Source organism: Hyperolius riggenbachi, chromosome 7 (genome assembly GCF_040937935.1).
Source record: "Hyperolius riggenbachi isolate aHypRig1 chromosome 7, aHypRig1.pri, whole genome shotgun sequence".
NCBI classification, from domain to species: domain Eukaryota; kingdom Metazoa; phylum Chordata; class Amphibia; order Anura; family Hyperoliidae; genus Hyperolius; species Hyperolius riggenbachi.
Window position 1 is genome coordinate 18707255 of NC_090652.1, and position 26387 is coordinate 18733641.

Here is a 26387-nt window from a genome sequence, read left to right on the forward strand (position 1 = left end):
TATTGATTGAAAGTATGTAACATAAAAGGCATCTCATCACTGCCAACGCTTATGAATTTTAAAGCTGTATTAAGATTGCGTTTGAGAACAAAAAGTTCTTGGCCAGGAAGCTGACATTTTACCCTGTCAGCCATCCTGGCCTGTCATTGGCAGCGTGAATGCCCCAGCATGTCGTCTGTATAATGAGATGCATCTGAGCTCCCTATGTGCTGGGTTCCAGCGTGTATTCCTGCTACATTGCAGAGCACGGCCTCTACCTTTTCTGTATCTGATATAGAAAAGGCCAGGGCAACTTACTGCAACGGGGCAGATCTATGCACCGGAACCCAGCTGATACGGGGATCTAGTGAATCATATTAAACAATGTGTTGGGACACTTTTAAAGAATACATCAGAGGGAATAAAAAAAAAACAAGATCTATTTACCTGGGGCTTCCTCCAGCCCCTGGCAGCCGATCTGTCCCTCGCCGCAGCTCCAATGTCCCCAGGTTCCCACTGTTGAAGATGCCAACCTTGCCTGCTTTATTGCAGCAGGCAGCACAAGTAACTGTTTTTTTATTGGTTTATTTAATTTATATGGACTAAGCACTGCTATTACTATATATGTAAGTTATTTATAATGACTGATGACTGATTATCTGAAAAATAGAACATTTTATCATATTTTCTCTTTAAATTACAGTTTACATTTATTAGGAGTCGGTGCATTTTGTTCCTGAGTCCGACTCTAGGTACCCAAAATTTCCACAACTCTTCAACTCAGGGGTCAGGCGTGGACTGGCCCGGGGAATGGGAGAAATTTTCCGCCCGGACCGCCTCCTGTTCCTTCCATCATTAGAGTGGCTGCGGTGGTCACTCTCATGGGGAAGCTGTACTCTGCCCACTCTTTCTCCTGTTCCTCCCCTCTGGCACACAGGACTCTCTGGCAGCAGAGCTTCTCCCCAGTCCCCGCCCACAATCACACACTTCTTATGAATGCAGGGCGGAGCTGCGGCGGTGGTGAGGTAAGAGCATGGTGTTGCCGGGGTGACAGGCAGTGAGTTGGACAGGAGCTGAGAGCGGTTGACACAAGGCAGGAGCAACAGAAGAGACTGATCGGCCTCTTCCTGTTACTTCTGGCTGCCCTCATCATCCTCAGTTGATGCGCCTGTTTGGTGGTTTGCCGGGGGGCAGGGCTGCGGAGCTGATGACACTCTGTGTACTGTTGTGCAGGAGGAGGGAATGGCAATTCTCACCAGGCAGGCAGAGCATTTCATAGAGGGCTCAGCCAGAGATTTGATCCATAGACTTGTCATGCTCTGGGGGGGGGATAAACATGATCTTTGCTCTAGCAATGGTAGCTATGAGATTGAAGCTATCAGTAATCGAAATTTAAACGGTATAGCGCTGCCTGCGGCGGGGCGGTGGGAGGTTAGGTCGGGTGTTACCCACTGTAGCCGATGCGTTCCATTTGCGGTCCATGTAACTCCACTACTTCCTCCTACTTCCTCCAATGGACATGTTTGATATAAATTTTTAAGATTAAAGCAGCAGAAAGTAGTTGATGAAGTAATATGAGGCTCAAATGAAAACTCAGAGATAAAAAGCAAACAGTGGAAGCAGGAGCCTACAGTGCGTAGTAATTAGAGTTAATGGCCCTGATTCACAAAGCGGTGATAACTCAGTTATCACGCCTAAAAGACTTTAGGCGTGATAAGCCGTGCAAAGCTGAGTTATCACCGATTTGTGCTGCTTTTCGCGCGAAGCTCCCGCGCGCAAAGTTTTGCGCGCGAAGCATGGTATACTGCGCGCGCAGCGCGGTGCGCTACGCGCGCAAAACTTTGCGCGCGGGAGATCGCGCGAGTTTCTTCTTATCACGCCTAAACTGAGTTTAGGCGTGATAAAGGGCTTTTCACAGGCGTGCAAACACTTTGCACCGCTTTGTGAATCAAGCCCACTGTGATTAAGACATTACGACTTTGTGGAATAACACTTTTACATTTAGTGATTGCTCAGTCGAACTGGATTTGGTTGCTTGTTAAAGCGGTATTGTCGCCATAAAAATCAAATTTCAACAGCAACTGGTCTGAGTGTATTAAGTGATAAAGATGCTAATCCTGCATTCAAAACTTGCAAAACTTTTTCTGCTGTTATGGTTTGGAGTTATCACATACTTTATGAGTACTGGCCCTAGTGCCAAAGAGTTGAATGATGGGAGTTCTTTTTATCTATAATATATTCCTCCTCTTCCAGTTATTTCCCTTCCTAGCTGCTTATCAGAAACACCATCTGATTACTTGTGTTTACAAGCAAGGCTGAGGTGACTCAGTGATTGGAGGATAAGACAGTGCAGTTCCTAGTATACACCTCAGTGGGAGTGTCTGAAGACTCTGGGAGGAGGGCAGCTAATGAATACACAATGAGCAAGAGAAGGGAGGGGGGAAAACAAGAGTCAGGGAGGATATGATGTCAGCATTAGCTTGGCAAAATGGCCACTGCCTACAATAGGATTTTCTGCTTTTCCTTTATAAAATTCACAGGAATCATTACGTGGATAGCACAATACATCTGTTATGTAAGTAGAAGTAGTATTTATCTACTTGTATATGTGTTTTTTATTTCTAGGTTAGCAGGGGTGTCGCTTGTTCTTTAAGGAATACCCAGCATCGGGTCTCTGGTCTTCTTGGGTTGCTACTGCAATACGCAGGTTGTGCTTGTGAGGGAGTAGGGGGATGGGGCATGGGGGGAGGTGTTATTAATGTCTGCAACAGTATTGCACTGTCCATGGGAGTCAGTATGTTTTGTGAGTACAGAGGCAATATATCATTCATTATATAACTTTGGATTATTCTAAAGCAATACAGTGGGTTGCAAAAGTATTCGTCCCCCTTGAAGTTTTCCACATTTTGTCACATTAGTGCTACAAACATGAATCAATGTTATTGGAATTCCATGTGAAAGACCAATACAAAGTGGTGTACACATGAGAAGTGGAACGAAAATCATACATGATTCCAAACATTTTTTTACAAATGAATAACTGCAAAGTGGTGTGTGCATAATTATTTGGCCCCCTTTGATCTGAGTGCAGTCAGTTGCCCATAGACATTGCCTGATGAGTGCTAAATAGAGTGCACCTGTGTGTAATCTAATGTCAGTACAAATACAGCTGCTCTGTGAGGGCCTCAGAGGTTGTCTAAGAGAATATTGGGAGCAACAACACTGTGAAGTCCAAAGAACACACAAGACAGGTCAGGGATCAAGTTATTGAGAAATTTAAAGCAGGCTTAGGCTACAAAAAGATTTCCAAAGCCTTGAACATCCCACGGAGCACTGTTCAAGCGATCATTCAGAAATGGAAGGAGTATGGCACAACTGTAAACCTACCAAGACAAGGCCATCCACCTAAACTCACAGGCCGAACAAGGAGAGCGCTGATCAGAAATGCAGTCAAGAGGCCCATGGTGACTCTGGACGAGCTGCAGAGATCTACAGCTCAGGTGGGAGACTCTGTCCACAGGACAACTATTAGTTATGCACTGTCCAAAGTTGGCCTTTATGGAAGAGTGGCAAGAAACAAGGCATTGTTAACAGAAAGCATAAGAAGTCCCGTTTGCAGTTTGCCACAAGCCATGTGGGGGACACAGCAACCATGTGGAAGAAGGTGCTCTGGTCAGATGAGACCAAAATGGAACTTTTTGGCCAAAATGCAAAACGCTATGTGTGGCAGAAAACTAACACTGCACATCACTCTGAACACACCATCCCCACTGTCAAATATGGTGGTGGAAGCATCATGCTCGGGGGGTGCATCTCTTCAGCAGGGACAGGGAAGCTGGTCAGAGTTGATGGGAAGATGGATGGAGCCAAATACAGGGCAAACTTGGAAGAAAATTTCTTGGAGACTGCAAAAGACTTGAGACTGGGGCGGAGGTTCACCTTCCAGCAGGACAACGACCCTAAACATAAAGCCAGGGCAACAATGGAATGGTTTAAAACAAAACATATCTATGTGTTAGAATGGCCCAGTCAAAGTCCAGATCTAAATCCAATCGAGAATCTGTGGCAAGATCTGAAAACTGCTGTTCACAAACGCTGTCCATCTAATCTGACTGAGCTGGAGCTGTTTTACAAAGAAGAATGGACAAGGATTTCAGTCTCTAGATGTGCAAAGTTGGTAGAGACATGTCCTAAAAGACTGGCAGCTGTAATTGCAGCAAAAGGTGGTTCTACAAAGTATTGATTCAGGGGGCCGAATAATTACGCACACCCCACTTTGCAGTTATTGATTGTAAAAAATGTTTGGAATCATGTATGATTTTCCCTCCACTTCTCACGTGTACACCACTTTGGTCTTTCACATGGAATTCCAATAAAATTGATTCATGTTTGTGGCAGTAACGTGACAAAATGTGGAAAACTTCAAGGGGGCCGAATACTTTTGCAACCCACTGCACTTTTGTTATTGTTAAATGATACTGTGTATGGACAGCTGGAGGTCAAACCTTCCAAAATCTCAGATTAAAGAACGGTCCTGTTTTGTATTATTTTTCCACCTCCTCATTGTTCCCCATTTCCCCGCAGTGGCCCCCCTGGAGAAGACAGAGGTGACATTAACCCCTTATGGATCAGACCGGGTGATGTGTTCTCTGAGCCTGATGAGGTTTTACCCTCAGGACATTCAGATTACATGGAAATATGAGGACCAGGAAACATTACCATCAAAGAAGAAGATTACTCAGGTGGATGATGAGAAGGTGTTTGATGCTATCAGTGAGTGTATAGTCCCCTGGAGATACATCCACTCCTCCCTGCGTGTGACCTGGTCACATGACTCCCTGCAGGAGGCGGGATCCAGAGCCCTGACTACAGCAGGTAATGTTTTATTATTGTATCGCCATGCAGTGTGCTCTATTAATAACAACATTACTTAGTTTGGTTGAAAAAAGACATCCATCCATTAAGTCCAACCAGAATAAAAGAAAATAAATCAATAATTAAGTAACCATTATGTACCTTTCTCTCCTGCACCTTCAAATATCCAATTGATTCAGGGGAAGACAAAAAAAACCCTTCCAAGGCTTGCACCAATTCATTTTTAAAAGAGAAATAAATTATTTCCTGACTGGCAGTCAGAGAAAATGCCTGCAGCCTGGGAATTACCAGTTATACCCATGGATGTCCACTGCAAACAATAGAAAAATATTGTTTCATGATATTAAACAGGACCGTTTCTCTCATGAAGCTAAGTGAAACATTTGCATCAGGCGGCAGAGATTACAGGGGTAGCATGTTTGTACTCTGTTCACACTAACAGAAACGAGAGGAGAGCGAGGTGAAGAGGTCATCATTAGGGAAAAGCAGCTTGTTGTGTTGTGTGAGTAGTGTGACAGTGAGTGAGGGGGAGGCAGGAGAGCATCATTGGGGAAAAGCAGCTGCTTGTGCTGTGTGAGGAGTCTGAAAGTGAGTGAGGAGGGGGAGGCAGGAGAGCATCATTGGGGAAAAGCAGCTGCTTGTGCTGTGTGAGGAGAGTGAAAGTGAGTGAGGAGGGGGGAGGCAGGAGAGCATCATTGGGGAAAAGCAGCTTGTGCTGTGTGAGGAGTCTGACAGTGAGTGAGGAGGGGGAGGCAGGAGAGCATCATTGGGGAAAAGCAGCTTGTTGTGCTGTGTGAGGAGTCTGACAGTGAGTGAGGAGGGGGAGGCAGGAGAGCATCATTGGGGAAAAGCAGCTTGTTGTGCTGTATGAGGAGTCTGACAGTGAGTGAGGAGGGGGGAGGCAGGAGAGCAGCATTGGGGAAAAGCAGCTTGTTGTGCTGTGCGAGGAGTCTGACAGTGAGTGAGGAGGGGGAGGCAGGAGAGCATCATTGGGGAAAAGCAGCTTGTTGTACTGTGTGAGGAGTCCGGCAGTGAGTGAGGAGGGGGAGGCAGGAGAGCATCATTGGGGAAAAGCAGCTTGTTGTGCTGTGTGAGGAGTCCGGCAGTGAGTGAGGAGGGGGAGGCAGGAGAGCATCATTGGGGAAAAGCAGCTTGTTGTGCTGTGTAAGGAGTCTGACAGTGAGTGAGGAGGGGGAGGCAGGAGAGCATCATTGGGGAAAAGCAGCTTGTTGTGCTGTGTGAGGAGTCTGACAGTGAGTGAGGAGGGGGGAGGCAGGAGAGCAGCATTGGGGAAAAGCAGCTTGTTGTGCTGTGCGAGGAGTCTGACAGTGAGTGAGGAGGGGCGGAGGCAGGAGAGCATCATTGGGGAAAAGCAGCTTGTTGTGCTGTGTGAGGAGTCCGGCAGTGAGTGAGGAGGGGGAGGCAGGAGAGCAGCAGTCTTCTATTTGACTTGCACAGCAGAAAGGAGGAGTTGGCACTGCTGTCCTGACTGAGGAGGAATGGAGTGGCTGAGGGTGAGCAGTTTGTTTGTCACAGACTCACAGCCAACCAGTGTGCTATTGTGTTGAGCTGCAGCATGTCATGTGAGAACATTAAATGAAGCAGAGTAAATTGTTGGATGCCGTGCGATCATTCCAAATCATATGGGTGGGTGGATTGCATCCTCACAAGCAGTGGCGTAGCTAAGGAGCTATGGGCCCCGATGCAAGTTTTACAATGGGGCCCCCCCAAGCACAAGGTGCAAGAAGGGGATGGGGAACAGCTTGTTAATGATTACCACTATCCAAAGTATCTATAGAAGTGATTATTATGAGCACAGCACTAATAGAGAGCTAATACTGTAATTGAGGCAGGGCCCTTCGGGGCCCCTCTGGCCCAAGGGAACCGATGCGGTCGCTACCTCTGCAACCCCTATTGCTACGCCCCTGCTCACAAGTTTGCCTCAGGCAGCAAAAAGTCAAGAACCAACCCTGATATTAAATTACGAAAAGTCTTGTGTAGCACCAATCAATGCTATTATGGCAATTTCCCTTTGAAGGAGAGATCCAGGCACATACATGTATATTCTATCCATATCTTTCTGGGAGCCTCTGGTGAAGAGTAGGGATGGTCGGAAATGCCAATTTCCGATTCCGCGGTAAATCCGCATTCCGCCATTGCCAAATACCGATTCCGCTTTCCGCTACCAATTTCCGCATTCCAATGCGGAATTTCCGCCGGAAATCGCGGAAATTCCGCCCGACTTTAACATCGATTTTCCCAAAAACTATAAGGTCTTTTTGAAAACTTTTTTTTGCATCTTGTTCACAAGATTCAGTTTAATAAACCCTGAAAATTTGGTGTTTCTAGGACTTACGGGCGCTTTGCTATTAACCGCTAAAATCGGCAGATTTTTACTGTAATGTAAAATGCAGAAAATAGGCAGATGCAGATTTTCTGCATTTTACATTACAGTAAAAATCCGCCGACTTTAGCGGTTAATAGCAAATCCCCCATAAGTCCTAGAAACACCAAATTTTCAGGGTTCATTAAACTGAATCTTGTGAACAAGATGCAAAAAAGTTTTCAAATAGACCTTATAGTTTTTGAGAAAATTGATGTTAAAGTCGGGCGGAATTTCCGCGATTTCCGGCGGAAATCCGCCTACCGCACTTGCATTACCGATTTCCGCATTCCGATGCTGAAATGCAATTTCCGATCGGAATTTCGGAAATTGCATTTCCGCGGAATCCGAATGAGCATCCCTAGTGAAGAGAGGCATCCACCTACCTGGCATCCTGCAGCCTACACAAACCACCAGGGCTCAACCAATACTCTGGGAATATCTCATTTGTTGCTTTTAGCAGACATCTGTAGGAGGCTTCAGGACTGATAGTCCTTCCTCAGACAGATAGAAAGAAAAAAGGGCTCTGGCTGATAGAGGACGGAAAGGACGTTGCCATAGACTCGTTAATATGGCACCCAAAGCAGAGAACAGGGCGTGAGATAAATATCATTTTTAACATTAGAACATTAAAGTTTTTGAAATATTTTATCGTTTTAGAAACTTGCAACGGTATAGTTTTTGTCATGTTATTTGTATTTACAGATTTTACGTTATCAAATATATTATCGTTTCTTTGTGTGTAAGGAAGTTTGTGCAGGGGGAGTGGTTAGGTTTAGGCACCACCGGGGGGTGGTTAGGGTTAGGCAACACCTGGGGGGTGGTTAGGGTCAGGCACCACCAGGGGGGTGGTTAGGGTTAAGCACCACCGGGGGGCGGGGGGTTAGGCACCACCAGGGGGGTGGTTAGGTTTAGGCACCACCAGGGGGAGTGGTTAGGGTTAGGCACCCCCAGAGGGAGTGGTTAGGCACCACCAGGGGAGTGGTTAGTTTTAGACACCACCAGGGGAGGGTTCTGTGTGAGAGTAGGGTTAGGTTAAAGAGAATCTGTATTCACAAAAAGAAGTATAAACAAACATACCTGCCTGTCTGGGGTCATCTCCTAGCACCCTCTGTAATATTTTCGCTGCTCTCCGCTGCAATAAAGAGGGTAAAAAAACAGTTTTGTAACAGAAAAGATGGCCACCAAAACAGGAAGTACATCGGCAGAGCAGTGAACTCAGTTAATACACAGAGAATTCAGTGAGTTACATATTGAATTCAGTCTCCAGAGGTTATGTGCAAGTTTTGAAAGAGCTCTGTATCAATGAAGCATGACAAGCTGTGTCTTTAGAGCCTGGAGTCTCGGCTCTGCACTCGTGTCAGCCTGACAGGCAGCTTCCTCCTTAGCCAGCTATTCTTTGTTCAGTTTATCAGTCTGTTTTTATCAGCCTCACAGATAGCAGACAAGCTAACAGTGAGAGCAGGGAGGTTGCCTGTGAGGAATAAACATCACACCAGCACTGGAGGGGCGTGGAAGGGGTTAACTTGTTCACATTACTGAAGAGTTGGCAGCCTTCCAGACACAGGGCGACAAATCTGACAGGGGAAAGATAAGTTGATTTATTACAGAGATGGTGCAAGTAGAAAGTGCTGCAGTAAGCCAGAGCACAATGGAACAGCCTTAGGAACTTGTAGGATAGGAGAAATACTGCAAAAAAAAATTGTTACCGAGTCTCTTTAAGCTGTATTGAATTATGTAACAATTTTTAAAGTTAATATCTTTTCATTTTAATCTCCTGTCTCTTTTAAAACAGTATTTATCATTAACAAACTTTGTTAACGATGTTTATCAATACTGAGATTTCGTTATCCAGCCATGCCAATTTGTTATCCAGCTGGGCCCTTTTTTTTCTGCCGCCCTTTTTTCATGCACCCCTCATGCATACATTAAGACATAACACTCCAAAAAATGGTACATGGTGATGCCGGTAATGACATCTAGCTACTAAGGTTATTTAATGTTTTATAAATGTCCTAAAATGTTAAATAACCTTAGTAATAAAATGTAATTTCCAGCATCTGCATTTATTACCTGGTCCTGGCGATCGCGTCTCCTCCACTTTCTGGTTAGTTTGCAGGAGTTTGCTATTTACCTGGCACCATAATTTAACCTCCTTGTCGCTAATCACGGTTTTTACTATAGCCGCCTATGGCTGAATCATTTTTATCGGTGCTAATCCTCTGCCATTTTTTATCTGGTCCCTTCCTCTAGCGGAGCAGTGAAAAATGGCACACAGCACCACCTAATAAAAATGGTGCTGCATTAACTTTCATTATAAAACGATATTTATTGTTTTAAAGGTTAAAAAATAGCGCAGACCTTGTGAATGTTATTTATCATTTTAAGCTCTGCTTTGCTGGCAGTTTGATAATATATCCGGGGCTCCGCATTCTGGCTATCCCAGCTTGCATGGGGGACAAGGGATTAAAGATCCTCGGGAGGTGGACCCCACGTCTTTTTTTCTTTTAATTTCCCACCAACTTTTTTTTTTTTATGTTCAGAGGGTGGAAAATGTAAAAAAAAAACGGTGTGGTCCCGCCCCCCCGCCCGAGGATCTTTAACCCCATGCAGGCTGGGATAGCCAGAATGTGGAGCCCTGGCCGACTGGGGCTTCGCACCCTGAGCTATACCAGCCCACTTGGTCCATGGTATGGGGGGCTCCGGGGAGAGGGGCAGCCAACCCTTCCCTTCTCCCCCAGAGCCCTTGTCCAATCCATGGACAAGGGGCTCTTCCCCACCTCCGGTGCCCTAGGAGGAGGTGGGGGCGACGACTCCCTGGGGGGTTCATGCCGGCATCTGGGAGTCCCCTTCAAGAAGGGGACCCCCAGATGGCCACCCCCCTCCCAGAAGAAAGGAGTATAGGGGTACAAAGTACCCTTTACCCATTTCCACAAAGGGTTAAATAAAATAAAAATGCAACGACGAGAAAAGTCCTTTAATACTCTTAATTATCCATAAATACGTGCCTGTGCCTTTAAAAATAATGTTCCCACACCAATATCCTCGTAAAAGGTCCCATGCCAATATCCTCTATCTTGTGATCTTCAAGTTGATTGAAGATCTCTGCCGGCCACTGCCACACACACCGCCCCCGCCGCAGCTCTCAGCTATACTAAGTATAGCTGAGAGCGTGTCTGCCTATGCGGACGCTATACCGCCGGCTTCCACTGCCCTCCCTGCCTCTCACAACTGTCACCCTCACCTATGCTGGCACCCAGTGCACCCATAGGTGCACTGGGTGCAAGCATGGGTGAGGGTGATAGGCGTGGAAGGCAGGGAGGGCAGCGGGAGGCGGCGGTAAAGCATCCGCAAATTTAGTATAGCTGAGAGCTCCCCATTGGTTCCTTATCGACCAATGGGGATCCTCTTGAGCAACCAACGGGGAGCCTTGGAGGAAATTTAAAGATGCTTTGCTCTCAGCTATACTTAGTATAGCTGAGAGCAGTTCGGCGGGAGCGGCGTGTGTCGCGGGGGCAGGCGGAGATCTTCAATTAACTTAATGAAGATCGCAAGATAGAGGATATTGGCGTGGGACCTTTTCTGAGGATACTTTTTTCGTCGTCGTGTTTTTATTTCATTTAACCCTTTGTGGAAATGGGTAAGGTACCCCTATACCCAGAAATGCCAGCTACAGAAGATGTGTTCAGACAAAGTGGATGGAGGAGAGGAGTAGTTCTACCCACTGTGCTACTCTCTTTGGGGGGGGGGGGAGGGGGTGTTGGCTTGTGGCATGAACAGTGCGGACACACAACAATACATAGGAGGCTCCGGGCACAGCTTTCAGCATGGCACCAGAGCACTCAACATGCCCCATAGAGGCACCGCAGCACCCAGCATGCCCCCATTGAGGCAGCACAGCTCCCAGGATGTTGCCATAGAGGCACCACAGCTCCCAGCTGTGGAACCTCTATGGGGGCATGCTGGGGGCTGTAGTGCCTCGATAGCGGGCATGCAGGGAGATGTGGGGCATCAATGCTAGGCACCGTATGCTAGGTGCCTCTATGGGGGCATGCTGGGTTCTGTAATGCCATGCTCATACCTCCCAACTTTTTGAGATAAGAAAGAGGGATCCCTTACATTTATTTAATGGACTAGCTGATGACCCGGCATTGCCCGAGTATGTATTTGGCTGGTGTTGGCCCCGCCCACTTTTTCTAACCCTAACACACAAACACTTAATGACCAAGTTTGTGAGCTTTGGCATCAATAATTGGTATATTCTCATAGAAATTAAACAAATCAGATTGGCGGTTTGTGACTCCGCCCCTCTCCAGCATTTGAACCCCAGTGACCTAGTGACCAACTGTACTAGGTTTGAGGCATCTGCTATTAACAGTGTAAGAATGGCAGCAATTTAAATATTCCCCTTGAAAACCAACATGTGAATATTGATTGGCTGTTGTAGGCTCCACCCCTTTAGTGAATTTGAAACCCAGTCACTTAATGACTGACGGTAGCAGATTTGAGGCCTCTGCCATTAACAGTGTAAGAATGGCAGAAGTTTCAATATTTTCCTTGAAAATCAATAGGTGAATTTTGATTGGCTGTTGTACGCTCCACCTACATTGAATGTTAATTCAAGTCACCCAGTGGTTAACTGTGTCAAGTTTGGGAACCATGCCAGGTAAAAAATGTAGTTGTAGAATTTGAACCCCAGTCACCTAATGACCGAATGTATCATGTTTGAAGCCTCTGCCATTAGCAGTGTGCGAATGGCAGCAATGTAAATATTCCCCTTGAAAATCAATAGGTGAATATTGATTGGCTGTTGTAGGCTCCACCCACTTTCCTGAATCTTAATCTCATTCACCCAGTGATCAAGTGTGGCAAGTTTGAAAACCCAGCGATTAACAGTGTAAGAATGGCTGCAGTTTACATTTTCCCATTCAAAATGAAAGGCTGAAATTTGATTGGCTGTTTTATTCTCCACCCACTTTTCCTGGATTAGTAACCTCGGTCACCAAGTGACAAACTGTGCCAAGTGTGGGGACTCTGGCTTGATTACTGTGAGAATGGCAGCCTTTTACATTTTTTCCATTTCATCCATTCATGTCAATGGGAAACATGTAAAAGGCTGCCATTCTCACAGTAATCAAGCCAGAGTCCCCACACTTGGCAAAGTTGGTCACTTGGTGACCCAGGTTACAAATCCAGGAAAAGTGGGCGGAGCATAAAACAGCCAATCAAATTTCAGCCATTTATTTTTAATGGAAAAAAACACTGCAAAAAAACTGCAGCCATTCTAAAGGTGGCCATACACTGGCCCGATTCCCGGCCGTTTCGACAGCAGATTCGATCCTGGGATCGAATCTGCTGCCAATCGTTCGCGGTAAACGCCGCCGACGATCCGATTTCCTCCCGAAATCGGATCGGTCCGTCGATCGCGCCGTGCGGGAAATTACCCTCGATCGCCCGCGGGTAAAGTGCGCGTCGCTAGCGGCGGCCGATCCGATGAAAAATACATTACCTGATGCGGGCTCCCGGGCGTCTTCTCCGCATCTTCTCAGCGCTGCACCCGCTCCATCCCGGCGCTTCCTGGGTCACTGCAGTGACCCAGGAAGTTCAAATAGAGGGCGCTCTATTTGAACTTCCTGGTCACGGAGTGACACAGGAAGCGCCGAGATGGAGCAAGAACAGAGCGGTGCAGCGTGGAGAAGATGCCCGGGAGCCAGCGTCAGGTAATGTATGTGCGGGGGGAGGACAGGCGGCAGGAGCAGCTGAACAGATTGTGATCGGTTTCAGGCTGAAATCGATTCACAATCTGTTTGCAGTAAAGGCAGCCATACGATCCCTATCTGATCAGATTCGATCAGATAGGGATCTGTCAGCTGGTCGATCTGATGGCACATCGACCAGTGTATGGCTGCCTTAAGACTGTTAACCACATGGTTCTCAAACTTGCCACACTTGGTCACTGGGTGAATGAGATTAAGATTCAGGAAAGTAGGTGGAGTCTACAACAGCCAGTCAAAATTCACCTATTGATTTTCTTACACTGTTTTGATGACAGAGGCTTCAAACTTGCTACAGTCGGTCATTTGGTGACTGGAGTCCAAATTCATTAAAGGGGAAGGGACACAAACTGTCGATCAGATTTCCTTGCTGGATAAACTGCTCCCCTTCACACATTTTTGATGCCAGGAACCCAAAAGCTCACAAACTTGGTCATTGAGTGACTGTGTGTCAAGGTTACAAAACGTGGGCGGAGCCAAAAACAAATTCCACTGGGAAAATATAAACTGCAGCCAATCTCACACTGTTAATGACAAGGTTCTGAAACTTTGCACAGTTGGTCACTGGGTGACTGGGATTAATATTCAGGACAATGGGTGTAGCCTACAACAGTCAATCATAAATCACCTGTTGATTTTCAAGGGAAATATTTAAATTTCTGCCTTTCTTACACTGTTAAAAGCAGATGCTTCAAACCTGCTACAGTTGGTCATTGGGTCACTGGGGTTCAAATTCAGAAAGGGGGCAGAGCCACAAACAGCCAATCAGATGTGTTTAATTTCAATGGAACTATACAAATTATTTATACCCCAAACATATACAAATTATTTGGACCCCAAAGCTCATGAACTTGGTCATTGAGTGACTGTATGTCAAGGATAGAAAAAGTGGGCAGCATCAACAACTACATTTTTTACATGGGAAAATATAAACTGCAACCATTCTTACACTGTTAATGGCAGGGTTCCCAAACTTGACACAGTTGGCCATTGGGTGACTGGGATTAATATTCAGAAAAGTAGCTGGAGCCTCCAACAGCCAATCAAAAATCACCTATAGATTTTTCATGGAGAATATTTACATTGCTACCATTAATGGCCTCAAACCTGATACAGTCATTGGGTGACTGGGGTCCAAATTCACTAAAGGGGGTGGAGCCACAAACAGCCAATCAGATTTGTTAGATTGATTTCAGACATTCTGTTAATGGCAGGGTTCTCAAACTTGACACATTTAGTCACTGGGTGACTGGAATTAATATTAAGGAAAGTGGTTGGAGCCTAAAAAAGCCAATCAAAATTCACCTATTGATTTTCAAGGGGAATATTAAAATTGCTGCCATTATTGCACTGTTCATTGCACACGCCTCAAACCTGGTACAGTTGGTCACTGGGTCACTGGGGTTAAAATTCAGAAAAGGGGACAGAGCCACAAACAGATAATCAGATTAGTTTCATTTCACTGGGAAAAAACAAATTATTGATGCCAAGGACCCGGAAGCTCACAAACTTGGTCATTGAGTGAGTGTGTGTCCAGGTTACAATTTAAATTCTGAAAAGGGGGTGGGCTACAAACAGCCAATCAGATTTGTTTAATTTCAATGGAAAAATGAAACTTATTGATGCCAAAGACCCCAAAGCTCATAAACTTGGCCATTGAGTGACTGTATGTCAAGATTAGAAACAGTGGGCAGAGCCAAAAACAACTAACTTTCTACATGGGAAAATATAAACTGCAGCCATTCTTACACTGTTAATGGCAGGGTTCTCAAACTTGACACAGTTGTTCACTGGGTGACTGGGATTAATACTCAGAAAAGTAGGTGGAGCCCACAGCAGCCAATCAAAATGTACACCCTTATTGCCAGAGGCTTCAAACCTGCTACAGTCTGTCTTTAAGTGACTGGGGTTCAAATTCACTAAAGGGGCAGAGCCACAAACTGCCAATCAGATTTCTTTGCTGGATAAAATGCTTCCATTCACACAATGTTGATGCCGTGTACCCGAAAGCTCACAAACTTGGTCATTGAGTGACTGTGTGTCAAGGTTACAAACACTGGGTGGAGTCAAAAACAGATTTCCTTGGGAAAATGTAAACTGCAGCCCTTCTTCACTGTTAACGACAGGGTTCTCAAACTTTGCACAGTTGGTTACTGGGTGACTGGGATTAATATTCAGAAAAGTGGGTGGGGGCTAAAAAAAAGCCAATCAATATTCACCTGTTGATTTTCAAGGGGAATATTAAAATTGCTGCCATTCTTACACTGTTAATATCAGATGCCTCAAACCTGGTACAGTTGGTCACTGGGCCACTGGGGTTCAAATTCAGAAAAGGGACAGAGCCAAAAACAGCCAATCAGATTAGTTTCAATTCACTGGGAAAATACACATTCAGGGGAGGACTGGGACCTTTTGGCCTGGGGGGAAAACACAAACTAGAGGCCCGTTTTCACGGCAGCCCCAGCCCAAATGACATCACACACGTGCCCCACGTGTTATATGTCATTACTCACGTGGGAAATACAGCAAGGACACTCAAGGGACAGTGTGACAGGTAAACTATAAATGCACTGGCACGGGGGGGCACATAATACATTTTGAGTTACAACAGTCGGGGTTTCTATCTCTTACACAAATCCTGCAAGCAGCCCTTCTGGAGTCTAGGGAATGTCGAAAACTTTTTAACCTAGATAATATCTTATGCAGCTGTGCACATGCAGTTAACAATGGTGAGAGACCAGACAGATATTTTCCCATGGACCCTGCAGGCAAGCCTCTGCTCTGTATCATGCTGTGTATATTTACTAGCTTGCCCGCCCTGCAATTGCTCTGTAATTGGGCGTTTATTTTCCTCATTCAGCCTAGTATTTCACATTGCCTTATACAAAAACCTAAATTCACCAGGCACAGTGCCAGCCCTAAATCATTAAATGAGAGGCAGCCTGGGGGGAAATCTCCCCCCTTCCCCCCTGGCCAGTCCTCCCCTGTACACATTATTGATGCCAAGGACCCGGAAGCTCACAAACTTACAAAAAGTGTGCAGAGCCCAAAACAAATTTCATTGGGAAAGTATAAACTGCAGGCCTTCTTACACTGTTAATGGCAGGGTTCCCAAACTTTGCCCAGATGGTCACTGGATGAAGTCGGTGGAGCCTATAATAGCCAATCAAAATTCACTTGTTGATTTTTTTTTTTAAGGGGAATATTTAAATTGCTGCCATTTTTACACTGTTAATAGCAGATGCCTCAAACCTGGTACAGTTGGCCATTGGGTGCCTGGGGTTCAAATGCTGGAGATGGGCAAAGCCATAAACAGCCAATATGATTTGTTTAATTTCTATGGAAATATACAAAAGATTGATGCCAAAGACCCCAAAGCTCACAAACTTGGTCATTGAGTGTTTGTGTGTTAGGGTTAGAAAAAGTGGGCAGAGTCAACACCAACCAAATACATACCCGGGCAACGCTGGGTCATCAGCTAGTGTTGTTATAATATTCACCCCTTCTAGCTGATATCCTTAACTACCTGCCGACCGCTCCGTGCCGATTGGGATGAACGCGGCGGCAGCCCCAGGACCACTCCACGCCGATTGGCGTGAATGGCTTCCTATGGGGAATGCAGGAAAGCGTGCGCATCTCCTCCCTGATGACGGAGTCCTGCTCCGCCTTGAGTCTCCCAGCGGCGATCGCCGCTTGGAGACTGTTACACGGCAAAACCTATGTACAGCACTGTGATCTAAGGCAGCGCTGTACTAGGGACAGCCATGTGACACGGCTGTCCCCCTGAAGGACACAGGAGCGATTCGCTGTGATAGGCTGATGGGGGAGGGAGGGAAGGTGGGAGGGAAAATAAATTAAAAAAAAATAAGCCATTTTATTAAAAAAAAAGATACTAAATATTTATAAAAAATAAACATTGGGGAAGCGATCAGACCCCACCAACAGAGAGCTCTGTTGGTGGGGAGAAAAGGGGGTGGGGGAAATCACTTGTGTGCTAAGTTGTCTGAGTTGTGCGACTCTGCAGCAAGGCCTTAAAGCTGCAGTGGCCCATTTAGTAAAAAATGGCCTGGTCACTAGGGGGGTTTAACACCGCAATCCTTAAAGCGGACCCAAACCAAACATTTTTTTTAATTAAAAATATTTAGTTGCACCACTCTGACACATACAAAGATAAATAAACACTCCTTCAAGCCTATGAGCATTTCAGTGCCTGCTTTTCACCCTTCTCTTTTCATAGCTAGGGTTATACTGGGGGCAGCCATTAGCAATTCCTCCTTTGCTGGACACCACCTACTCCACCAGTCTGCCGGAAAAATCCCGGCAATTTGAAAGGAAGGGAGGGGTTCCTCCAATAAATGTAAAATATTTTATATTTGTCATCATGCAGCTGAAAAAAGGCTGCTATTTATTATTATAATTTAGAAAATAGATTTCATTTCTGAAATCTTGTATTTTTAATTTGGGTCCACTTTAAGTGGTTCCTTGGTAACTGTAATTAAGCCATACTTTGTCCAAAATTCTCTCTGGACGCAGACAGCACCTTCTGTCATCCCACCCCCACTCCAGGGCTCCTTTTAGCTGCAGTTTGGTCCGGGCTAGAGATTTGGGACATTCAAACAGGAAGAAGTCTGTCGCGCATGCGCAGTTTGGGCCGTTTGCATAATACACATGAGCAGTGTGGCGGACGAGCCGTCAGTGCGCAGAAAACGCAGCCGCAATCGACTTCCTGCCTCGGTTGTCGTTGCACTGCCCAATCAGAATCTCATGTCTGTGGACACCAGGCAGTCCAGCCTGGGGGGTCTCTGCTGTCTTCAGGGGAGTAGTTAGCAGAGTTCTTTTCATGAAGCCTGTGCCCTGTGACTTGCTAATGAAGCCAGAGGGGTAACACTCAGGTGTTAATTAACAAATCAGGAGTCTTTTCAGAGCCAAGGAAGCTAATCCCAGCAGGGGGCTATTCAAAATCTGCTTCCACCCCAGACCGGCCGGAGCCATATAAGACACAATAAGAAAGCATGGAGTTTAGGATTTTGAGCATGTGTAAGCAATACCGTTCAGGTGAGAAATGTGAAAGTTATATCATTCTGCTGGTCTGGATCTTGTGAGTATTTTGATATTAAATTGGGGCCACTGGCATAACCAGAACTCGGGGAATTCCACTGTTTTTTAACCGGGCATGCGAACATGCCCAAGTTTGGTATCATATGAACTGGGCTAGTCTCAGAAATATGAATATGTGATGGTCATGTGTGTGCGGAAAGCGGAAGCCGAGATATGACCAAAGTCATATTTGGTGGGCATAGAGCACCCAGCCAGGGAGCTCACCGCCCCTGTCCAACCCCTGGGCTGTACTTGAGGCTCCACCCAAAGGTGGACATTGTTCAAAAGTGTTTGAAAGGAACCACTCAGGAGTCCTCCCATTCCATCCACATGAGAACATTCTGCTGCCAGCCAGAGGACACATGGCTGGCGGCCATCTTGCCGGAACTGAACAAAGGACATCCTCCATTTTGTTTGGATTTTAAATCTTGCTGAACTTTACTCTGAAACAAAGAACTTTGAGAACTTGAAACCGTTTTGCTTGGACTTGATGATTTTCCCACAAAAGGACATATTTCCACAAACCCTAAGTATTTTCTCCCTTCTTTTATTTTTCATACTGGCTATTACTGTTTTAATAATTGTTGATTTTAATAGTTGTCTGTATATATTAATTATTTATATTGCTGTGAATAAAAGACTTCCTCCAAGTCATTCACTGTTCCGCTACCCTGCTTTTCAGCACGCACACAATTGAACCAGGTCTCTGGAGAGACGCTACTATTGGTTGTTTTTGGCTAGACAGAATACAGCGTGTTTTAACCGTTTTTATTCGCAGGATCAGTCAGGCAGTCGGGTCCATGGGCCCCTACCCGTGGTGGTGGCAGTTATACCCTGAATCGTGTGTGAGTTGTAAATACCCGTATCTCACAGGCTCCCCTCTGGTTTGTCTGCGGCTAATTCCCAACGGTTCCTGCGCATTGACTGCGACCAGAGTTCGCACGATCCGTGCGCTGGCACCATTTGGAAGGCCATTTGCGGTCAGCCACCAGGGCTCCTGTGACAAGCAGTTTATACAGAATGCTGTGGCTGCGCTCCCTGCAGCCTCCTGGGCATTATGCACGCACTCCCAGCAGCTGTCAGCAGTGCATGAGAGGCAAAGACTCCTTACTTGGGTTGGGGCCTTGTCCGGTCTAAATTGTAGCTGAACCGAGCCATGGGTAGGGGGAGGAGGACACAGTCCATGTCCAGCATTACAGACACAAGTATGAACACTGCTTATCTAAAGTTTATCTGAAGCTTACCTGGGAATTCTTCCAGGCCCTAGAAGTCTATCAGTTCCAGCACTTCAGTTTTCCCACCCTCCCGCTGTCCTGTCCATCACATCACCAACCCAAGTGCAGAATGCTCCCAGCCACAGAAGCGTGAATGCAACTGGGCGCAGAAGCCAGCAACCCAGCTTAGGTCAGCGATGTTACAGACCAGAGAGCGGCGCCGTAGAGGGCACCCAAACTGCAGTGCCGGAACGGATAGGCTTCTAGGGCCTGGAAGAAGCCCTATATAAGTAAAACATAACTTTTTTATGTCATCTCGGATATTCTTTAAAGAGGAATTTCAGCCTAAACAAACATACTGTCATTAAGTTACATTAGTTATGTTAATTTAAATAGATAGGTAATATAATCTCTTACCCACCCTGTTTTAAAAGAACAGGCAAAGGTTTGTAGTTTCATGGGGGCAGCCTTCTTGTTCATGGGGGCAGCCATCTTTTTGGTTGAAAGGAGGTGATAGGGAGCATGAGACACAGTTCCAACTGTCCTGTGTGCTAATCACCCCTCCCAGCTACGCGCGCTAGGCAATGAGAACAACAACATCAGAAATCCCATCATGCTTTGCACAGCATCAAGGGAAAATCCTCGGGCAGATTTATTTCATGGGGCAGAGCTTAGCTTCTGTGCAGCTAAAAATGAGGCTTGTATAAGAGAAACAAAGTTCTGATGCTGTGAAACTGTTAAAGAAACGCCAAGCCTTTTCAGTGCTGCTGAGTAGATGTTTAGTCTGGAGGTTCACTTTAAGGTGTGTCACCTTGGAATTCCTTTTAAATGATGCCCAAGTGACAGTCAAACATAAATAGTGTTCTTTTTGTTTTACTTGCCTGGGGCCTCTTCCAGCCCCCCCCCCCCCCCCCCCCCCAGCTTCTTGGTCTCTCGATGTCCTCCTAGTCCCCTTCCTTGATTTGCATTTTGGCCCAGTACAGTGTGTAACTTAGCTAAGCTGCACACTACTGCACATGCGCTGGACTGGTGGGGCACCTCCTTTATAACATTCTTGTTTCCGGGAGCATTGAGTCACAATGTAGTGCATATGTGCAGAGCGCTGCTGCCCACGGGAGTGTGATCATGGAGGCACGCTGCAGACCAGCACATGTGCAGTAGTTACAGACGATGAAAAACAGACACGAGGGTGTTAGTGTGTTCAGGGGAAGGGGGTCTTGTGGGGGAGAATTGGTTTGCCCAGGATAGGGCCCAGACATTTCTGAAGGCAGCCCTGGGTACACCCAAGGATATAGTTACAAGGAGGAGGAAGAATGAGTAAGGGAAGAAAATAAAAATAGATGCAAATAGAGAAGATGAGAAAAACATAAAAAAACAGCACTAAAACATACCAGCTAACAATTGCATCGAATCAGCGAAGCTCGCAGCAGCGCCTGCAGTGAGAGAGATTCAGTGGGAGGTGGAGACCCCGTCCGAACATACGAGCTCCCACTGACGCTAGACTCCACATTAAACCATAACATCTATGAACAGCCGATAAATCACAATAATATCAAACATAAGTAACAATTATTACGGTATATGAGAAACAGTGAGAATCAGCCACATCTGTAACTTGGGCACTATTAGATGGACAAAGTGTCACTGAGGGTAATCTGTGAGGGGAAAATATAATGTGTGTACAAAATTGTAGATGTAACACAAGGTATTTAATTAACTTTTGTCATTCACCATACTGTTTATACATGAGTGGTATAATAGTCATTATAGATGGAGTCCAGTAAACAACCGGTGGGGACTGGGAGATAGTGCAGGATATGTAACCGTTAAAATTAATGCAGTGGTTGAGGGGTGGGTTTAGTAAGCAGAGAGCCTGTATCGTACTACCTAACAACAGGGAGTAGGAAGATGTTGACTGAGTGTATAGAGCACAGGTCGGGTTGCTCAAAATAGCCAGATTGGGAGTCTGATAATGAAAGACTATGGGACTATGTGACTATGTGAAGGGGTGATGTGTCTAGTATGTGAGGGGTGTGGCTGGCCGTTAATCAGGCGTTTGTCAGCATACATATCAATGTTGAGGAACAGGCCTGGGACAGAGCAAACTGAGAACCCCGACCTCAACCTGGCGAGTCTAATGAAGTACTGCTATCCCCATCCCTAAAGTGCTACTTAGGGTCTATCAATAAGCACTGAGGTGAATATAGAAAGAAAAAGAGGCCGGGTATGTCCGCTGCTGGAGGTAGAGAAAGCTCCCCTTCCATCACAGTTATAGCCGTAGCTGTGTGAGTCCACGTGTAAGTGGAAGCATTAACCATTCACATTGTAGCAATCAAAATGTGACAATGGTCACATAGCTATAGGTTTTTGTGTGATTTTCTTAACAAACCGATAAGCTAATACATGGAGAGAGTAGAAGTAAAGAACCGGCACTGCAGATCTCAATTCTTGTGCATATAAAAGTGTTAAATGGTTAGGGGATGGTATCGGGTACAAGCTGTATGCATGCTCTGACCTTAGGAGTAAGACATAGTTCAAAGTTGCAATATAGAGAGGAGGTCGGCACTTGCAGGAATGTCAGCATAAAATAGCTTTATTTGTCTTGGCTAAATGCAACAAGCATAACAGTCAGAGGCAATGCGCACTGTCACAGACCGCTAGGCCGGTCTGCGGATGGGGTAAATCGATCAGCGTCAGAAATCCTCTTACACGGTCATTTGTTCATCACGAAGGGTAACCCGCGTTCGCAATTTGATGAACTGACTCGCGAAGGGAGCGTTCTGATACCAACCGAATCACTCCACACACATATACAATTCAAAGATCTGCCACCAAGCGAGTTACACAGCCCGCTACTGTAATTTTACTAGGACTTCGAGAACGCTCTAGTAACCCTTAGCAGTATGCTTCTATTAAACACAGGGTAGCGAGTTCAGGAGAATAGGTACGATTGTGTATGTTCAGCAACAGGTCATAACCGCTAAACGATTTTTAAACGTTTAATAACACAAATGCATTACATACAGTTATATACACCCATTAACATATAAAACACAGAGCTTAAAAATAAAAGGAATAAAATCAGAAAATTCTTACTTCGTTAGCTGAGCAGTCCATTTGAAAAATGAAGAAAATAGTCCAGTTTAAAGTAGGCATTCAGGTTAAAGTCTTTGTACACAACATGCGCCCGGTTCTCCTTGAGCACATGTCTAGATCTTCCTGGTAGATGGGAATTGAAGAACTGGGAGGAGTTCCTTGCAAACGCTTTTTACTGACCAGAGTTTTGGGGCGGTCACTACCTGGAAAGTAGGTGTGTTTGAGGCAGGGTTACCTCCTGGCAGGCAAGTTACCACCCACAGACTTGGAGCAAGGAATGTACCAATTATTAATAATTTGTGTAATTCCGCCCCAGATGGGTGCAACGCAAATCCGAGACCATATTCATAAGCAGCACGCGACTCTGTATTAAATGAGTCTATACACGCCTAGTCTGTCGAATTTGCTCTACGCAGGCTGGATCAAGTGGATTCTCTATTGTTTCCTGATAGCTAGAGAATGATAATTCATGTGAATTATAGACCTGTTTCCTAGGTATCAGGAAATGTAATTTTGGTCTTGCTGTGCCAAACCTATTTTGAATTATTAATAAGTTAACGTTCCCTTTGTGTGAAGCTATACGCTTGGAGGGAAATTTTGAATCTCAACCAGTTTGAGCTGGGTTTCCTTTTGGGGAAAGATGAGCTATGTACCAAATGGCTTCTCGGCAGGGGAGCTAGCCACGTGTGAATTCTTTCCTGACCTGAACAGGATGTGGGGGAGGGCTGTCCTCTCTCAGTAAGAGAGAGGGAAATTGACATCTATTGTGCATTTACCCAAGACTGACAGGAACTGTGCACGACATGCGAAAGTCGATGGCGCTAGCGCACGACTTTTCCGTAATGTTCGTCACATCTCCCCCCTACCAGCCGGACGCACAGAGTGGGTCTGCATGACCCGCTCTACGCGCCGCTTAGCTACTGAACGGGTTCTCGACTTCTTATCTGACTGCCCTTTAGACAACTCACCAGAAGCATAAGGCCTCATGGTCCGGTGTGTCCCAGTGTCCGCTTTGCGGACGGTGCGATGCACACCAACAGGCTTACCTCTAAAGGCCTGGCTGGGTTTGCGTAGCGCTTCCTGTAAGGGAGAGAGTCGTTGGCTGACATCCGGGTCACTTCCTGACTCTCGGGTGTCAGCCTGCGAATCTGGAAGCAGCGTGGCATACCCCTGCTCTAACTGACTACACCTTGGCACAACATTTTGGTCAGCACAACCTAGGTGGACATTAGAGCACATTTTAAAAAACGAATCAGCCTTTACCGGGGTGGCGAGGCTTGCCCCTTCTCCAGGAAGGATAGAGGGTGGACCCCTGGGCAGTTTTGCACTGGGTTGCTTCTGCAAGGGGAAGACAGGCAAGGGTGAGACAGGGAAGGTGCGGCCTGTCTCCACCAGCTGTTTGTTAACAGCAGGCAATGGTGGAGCACTCTGGCTGTCATAGCAGGAGGGGAGGTCTAGGCCCCCTGCTGCCTGCTCTGACACCTGGCCTGCTTCCACTGCCAAGCACGGATATGACCCAGGCAACACAAGACTGTTACCTCTTAGGTTAGAGGCAATCACACTTAAACATAAATCATTTTTAGTAATAGGAGATTCAGCATGAAATCTATTAGCAACATCTGGTACAACATTAACATCACAGTTACGTTCATTTTTCACATCATGTACACACGTATCTGGAACAACAGTGACAGGTCTAGAATCAGACAAACCGTGATTAGACAGCTGTCCATTAGAAGCAGGTACCGCTTCCTGGCCTCCTTTCCTAGGAGGGCTAGGTACCATTACCCTTGCTGCCTCCCTCTGTCCCACCCCAAGCTTGTACAGTACCTGAGTGGGTCCAGACTGGCAATCCGTGGTGTTGATCACAGGTTCATAAAAGGATCGTAGGGTGCCAAGATCGGTGCCCAACAGCACAGGCACTGGGATGTCATCTGTCACCCCCACAACTTTTGACTGGCGGCCCCTTCCCCAATCGAGAACAACACGAGCTTTGGCGATGCGTGCGTGTGTGCCACCAACTCCCACAAGTGTGACACACTCATTAGGCAGGAAATTCTCCCTGGCTACAAGATGAGAGCGAACCAAGGTAAGCTCTGCGCCTGTGTCACGGAAACCAACAGCGATCTGGTCGTTAACTTCCACGACTTGATGATTTCCGGAAAGTCGAGGATTTGCTGCTCCCATGACGAGGTAGGCGTGTGCAGTAGAGGATGCGCTAGCCACTTCTGCGCTAGGCTCTGGAGACGGCGTCCTCACCTCGGGGCAGGAAGACTTGAGGTGTCCTCGCTGTCCACAGTGGTAACACTTCGGAACATATGTGGCATCAGGCGGATGAGTAGCAGGCGCAGCATCCGGCCTCTGTGGCTGTGGGACCCGATTCCCACGGTTAGCAGGGGGAGGAGAGCTGGGTTGCATAGGTCTCCCCCCTCTCCAGCTCTGGGCTGGAGGTTTGCGGCTGTCCGGCACACGGGTGGCCACAAAAGTGTCTGCAAGTTCTGCTGCAGTTTTGGCGGAGTCCGGCTTCCGCTCCAAGACAAACTGCCGGACATCTGGAGTGCAGCAGTTCAGCAACTGCTCCTGCACGATGAGGTCCTCCAGACCTTGGTGAGAGTCTTTTTTGAGGCCCCGTGACCACTGCCTGAACACAGTCAGCAGGCGACTCTCCAGGTCGGTGTAAGAGTCGGTGTGGCCTTTCTGCAGGGAGCGAAACTTTTTGCGATAGACCTCTGGGGTCAACTGGTATTTGGCGATAATTGCAGCTTTTATCGCCTCATAGTCATTGTCTTTCTCAGCGGGTAAGTCCACAAACGCCTCAAGCGCTTTGTCCCGCAAGTTGGGTGTCAGATATCTCGCCCACTGCTCCTGGGGCAGATGATGCTGACGGCAAGTCTTTTTAAATGAGTGTAAATAAGTGTCCGGGTCGGTTCCCTTCTCCATTTCTGGGAACTTAAATTTTGGAGTCCCAAACGGGCCTGCTGTGGGCCGGGGTTCCGGAGCACTTTGCGAGGGATTTTGGCCTTGCGCTCGCAGGTTGGCCATTTCAAGGTCATGTCTGCGTGCGGCTGCTCTCTCCTCTCTTTCCGCTTCTCTCTCAGCAAACCACCGGCGCTCGGAGGCTTCCCGTTCCGCCTGCTGCTGGCGTTCTGCACGGTCAGCATTTTCTCTGACAATCTGCATGTACAGCTCAGGATTTGTCTCCAACAGCCTTTGTAATCCAGGTTGCATTCCAGCATCAGGAACACAGAACAGGTTGGCATGGGCGGGCTCCTGCCGGCCACCATGCTCCTCAGCAGTTACAGCAGCCGGTTCAGATGCGGTACCGTTTTCCTCTGGGTCTGGAAGTGGGTTGCTTTGCTCCAACCGCTCACTTTCCTCTGCCCCAGTTACAGCACCGTCTGAACCAGGAGTGTGCTCTCCCAGCATCTGCTCCGGCTGGGTATTCAGTCGCAACAAGTCCTCGATCAATTGCGATTTCTTTTTTCTATAAGTCACAATGCCTTTTTCCTCACACAAGTTTACTAGGTCTGCCACTGACATTTTCTTGTATCTTGCTGCAGCCATTTTTGCCAAATAAAAGATAGGATAGGAAAAGAGATTGGGGGGGGGGGGGGGGGGGGAACTCTGTGCTACACGTTTAGTCTATATAAATGGTAATGCACCGGTTATCGGCCACAGATTTTTGATCTGTTCTGGCAGGTTAATCAAATAACGTTGCCGTTGATGTTCTGAACATACACAAATCCCAAAAAGCTGCCAAACAATGTCACAGACCGCTAGGCCGGTCTGCGGATGGGGTAAATCGATCAGCGTCAGAAATCCTCTTACACGGTCATTTGTTCATCACGAAGGGTAACCCGCGTTCGCAATTTGATGAACTGACTCGCGAAGGGAGCGTTCTGATACCAACCGAATCACTCCACACACATATACAATTCAAAGATCTGCCACCAAGCGAGTTACACAGCC

At 46.6% G+C, this 26387-nt stretch overlaps 1 protein-coding gene across 20 annotated transcripts in view; it reads left to right on the top strand.

Moving 5' to 3' along the window:
- The window catches only part of LOC137524117 (uncharacterized), a 515954-nt gene that overhangs the window by 370372 nt on the left and 119195 nt on the right, over window positions 1-26387 (top strand). For all 20 annotated transcript variants that reach the window (XM_068243637.1, XM_068243636.1, XM_068243632.1 and 17 more), the window contains one exon: window positions 4564-4854. In XM_068243637.1, the coding sequence (XP_068099738.1) occupies window positions 4564-4854 (291 nt within the window). The remainder of the gene's footprint in view (window positions 1-4563; window positions 4855-26387) is intronic.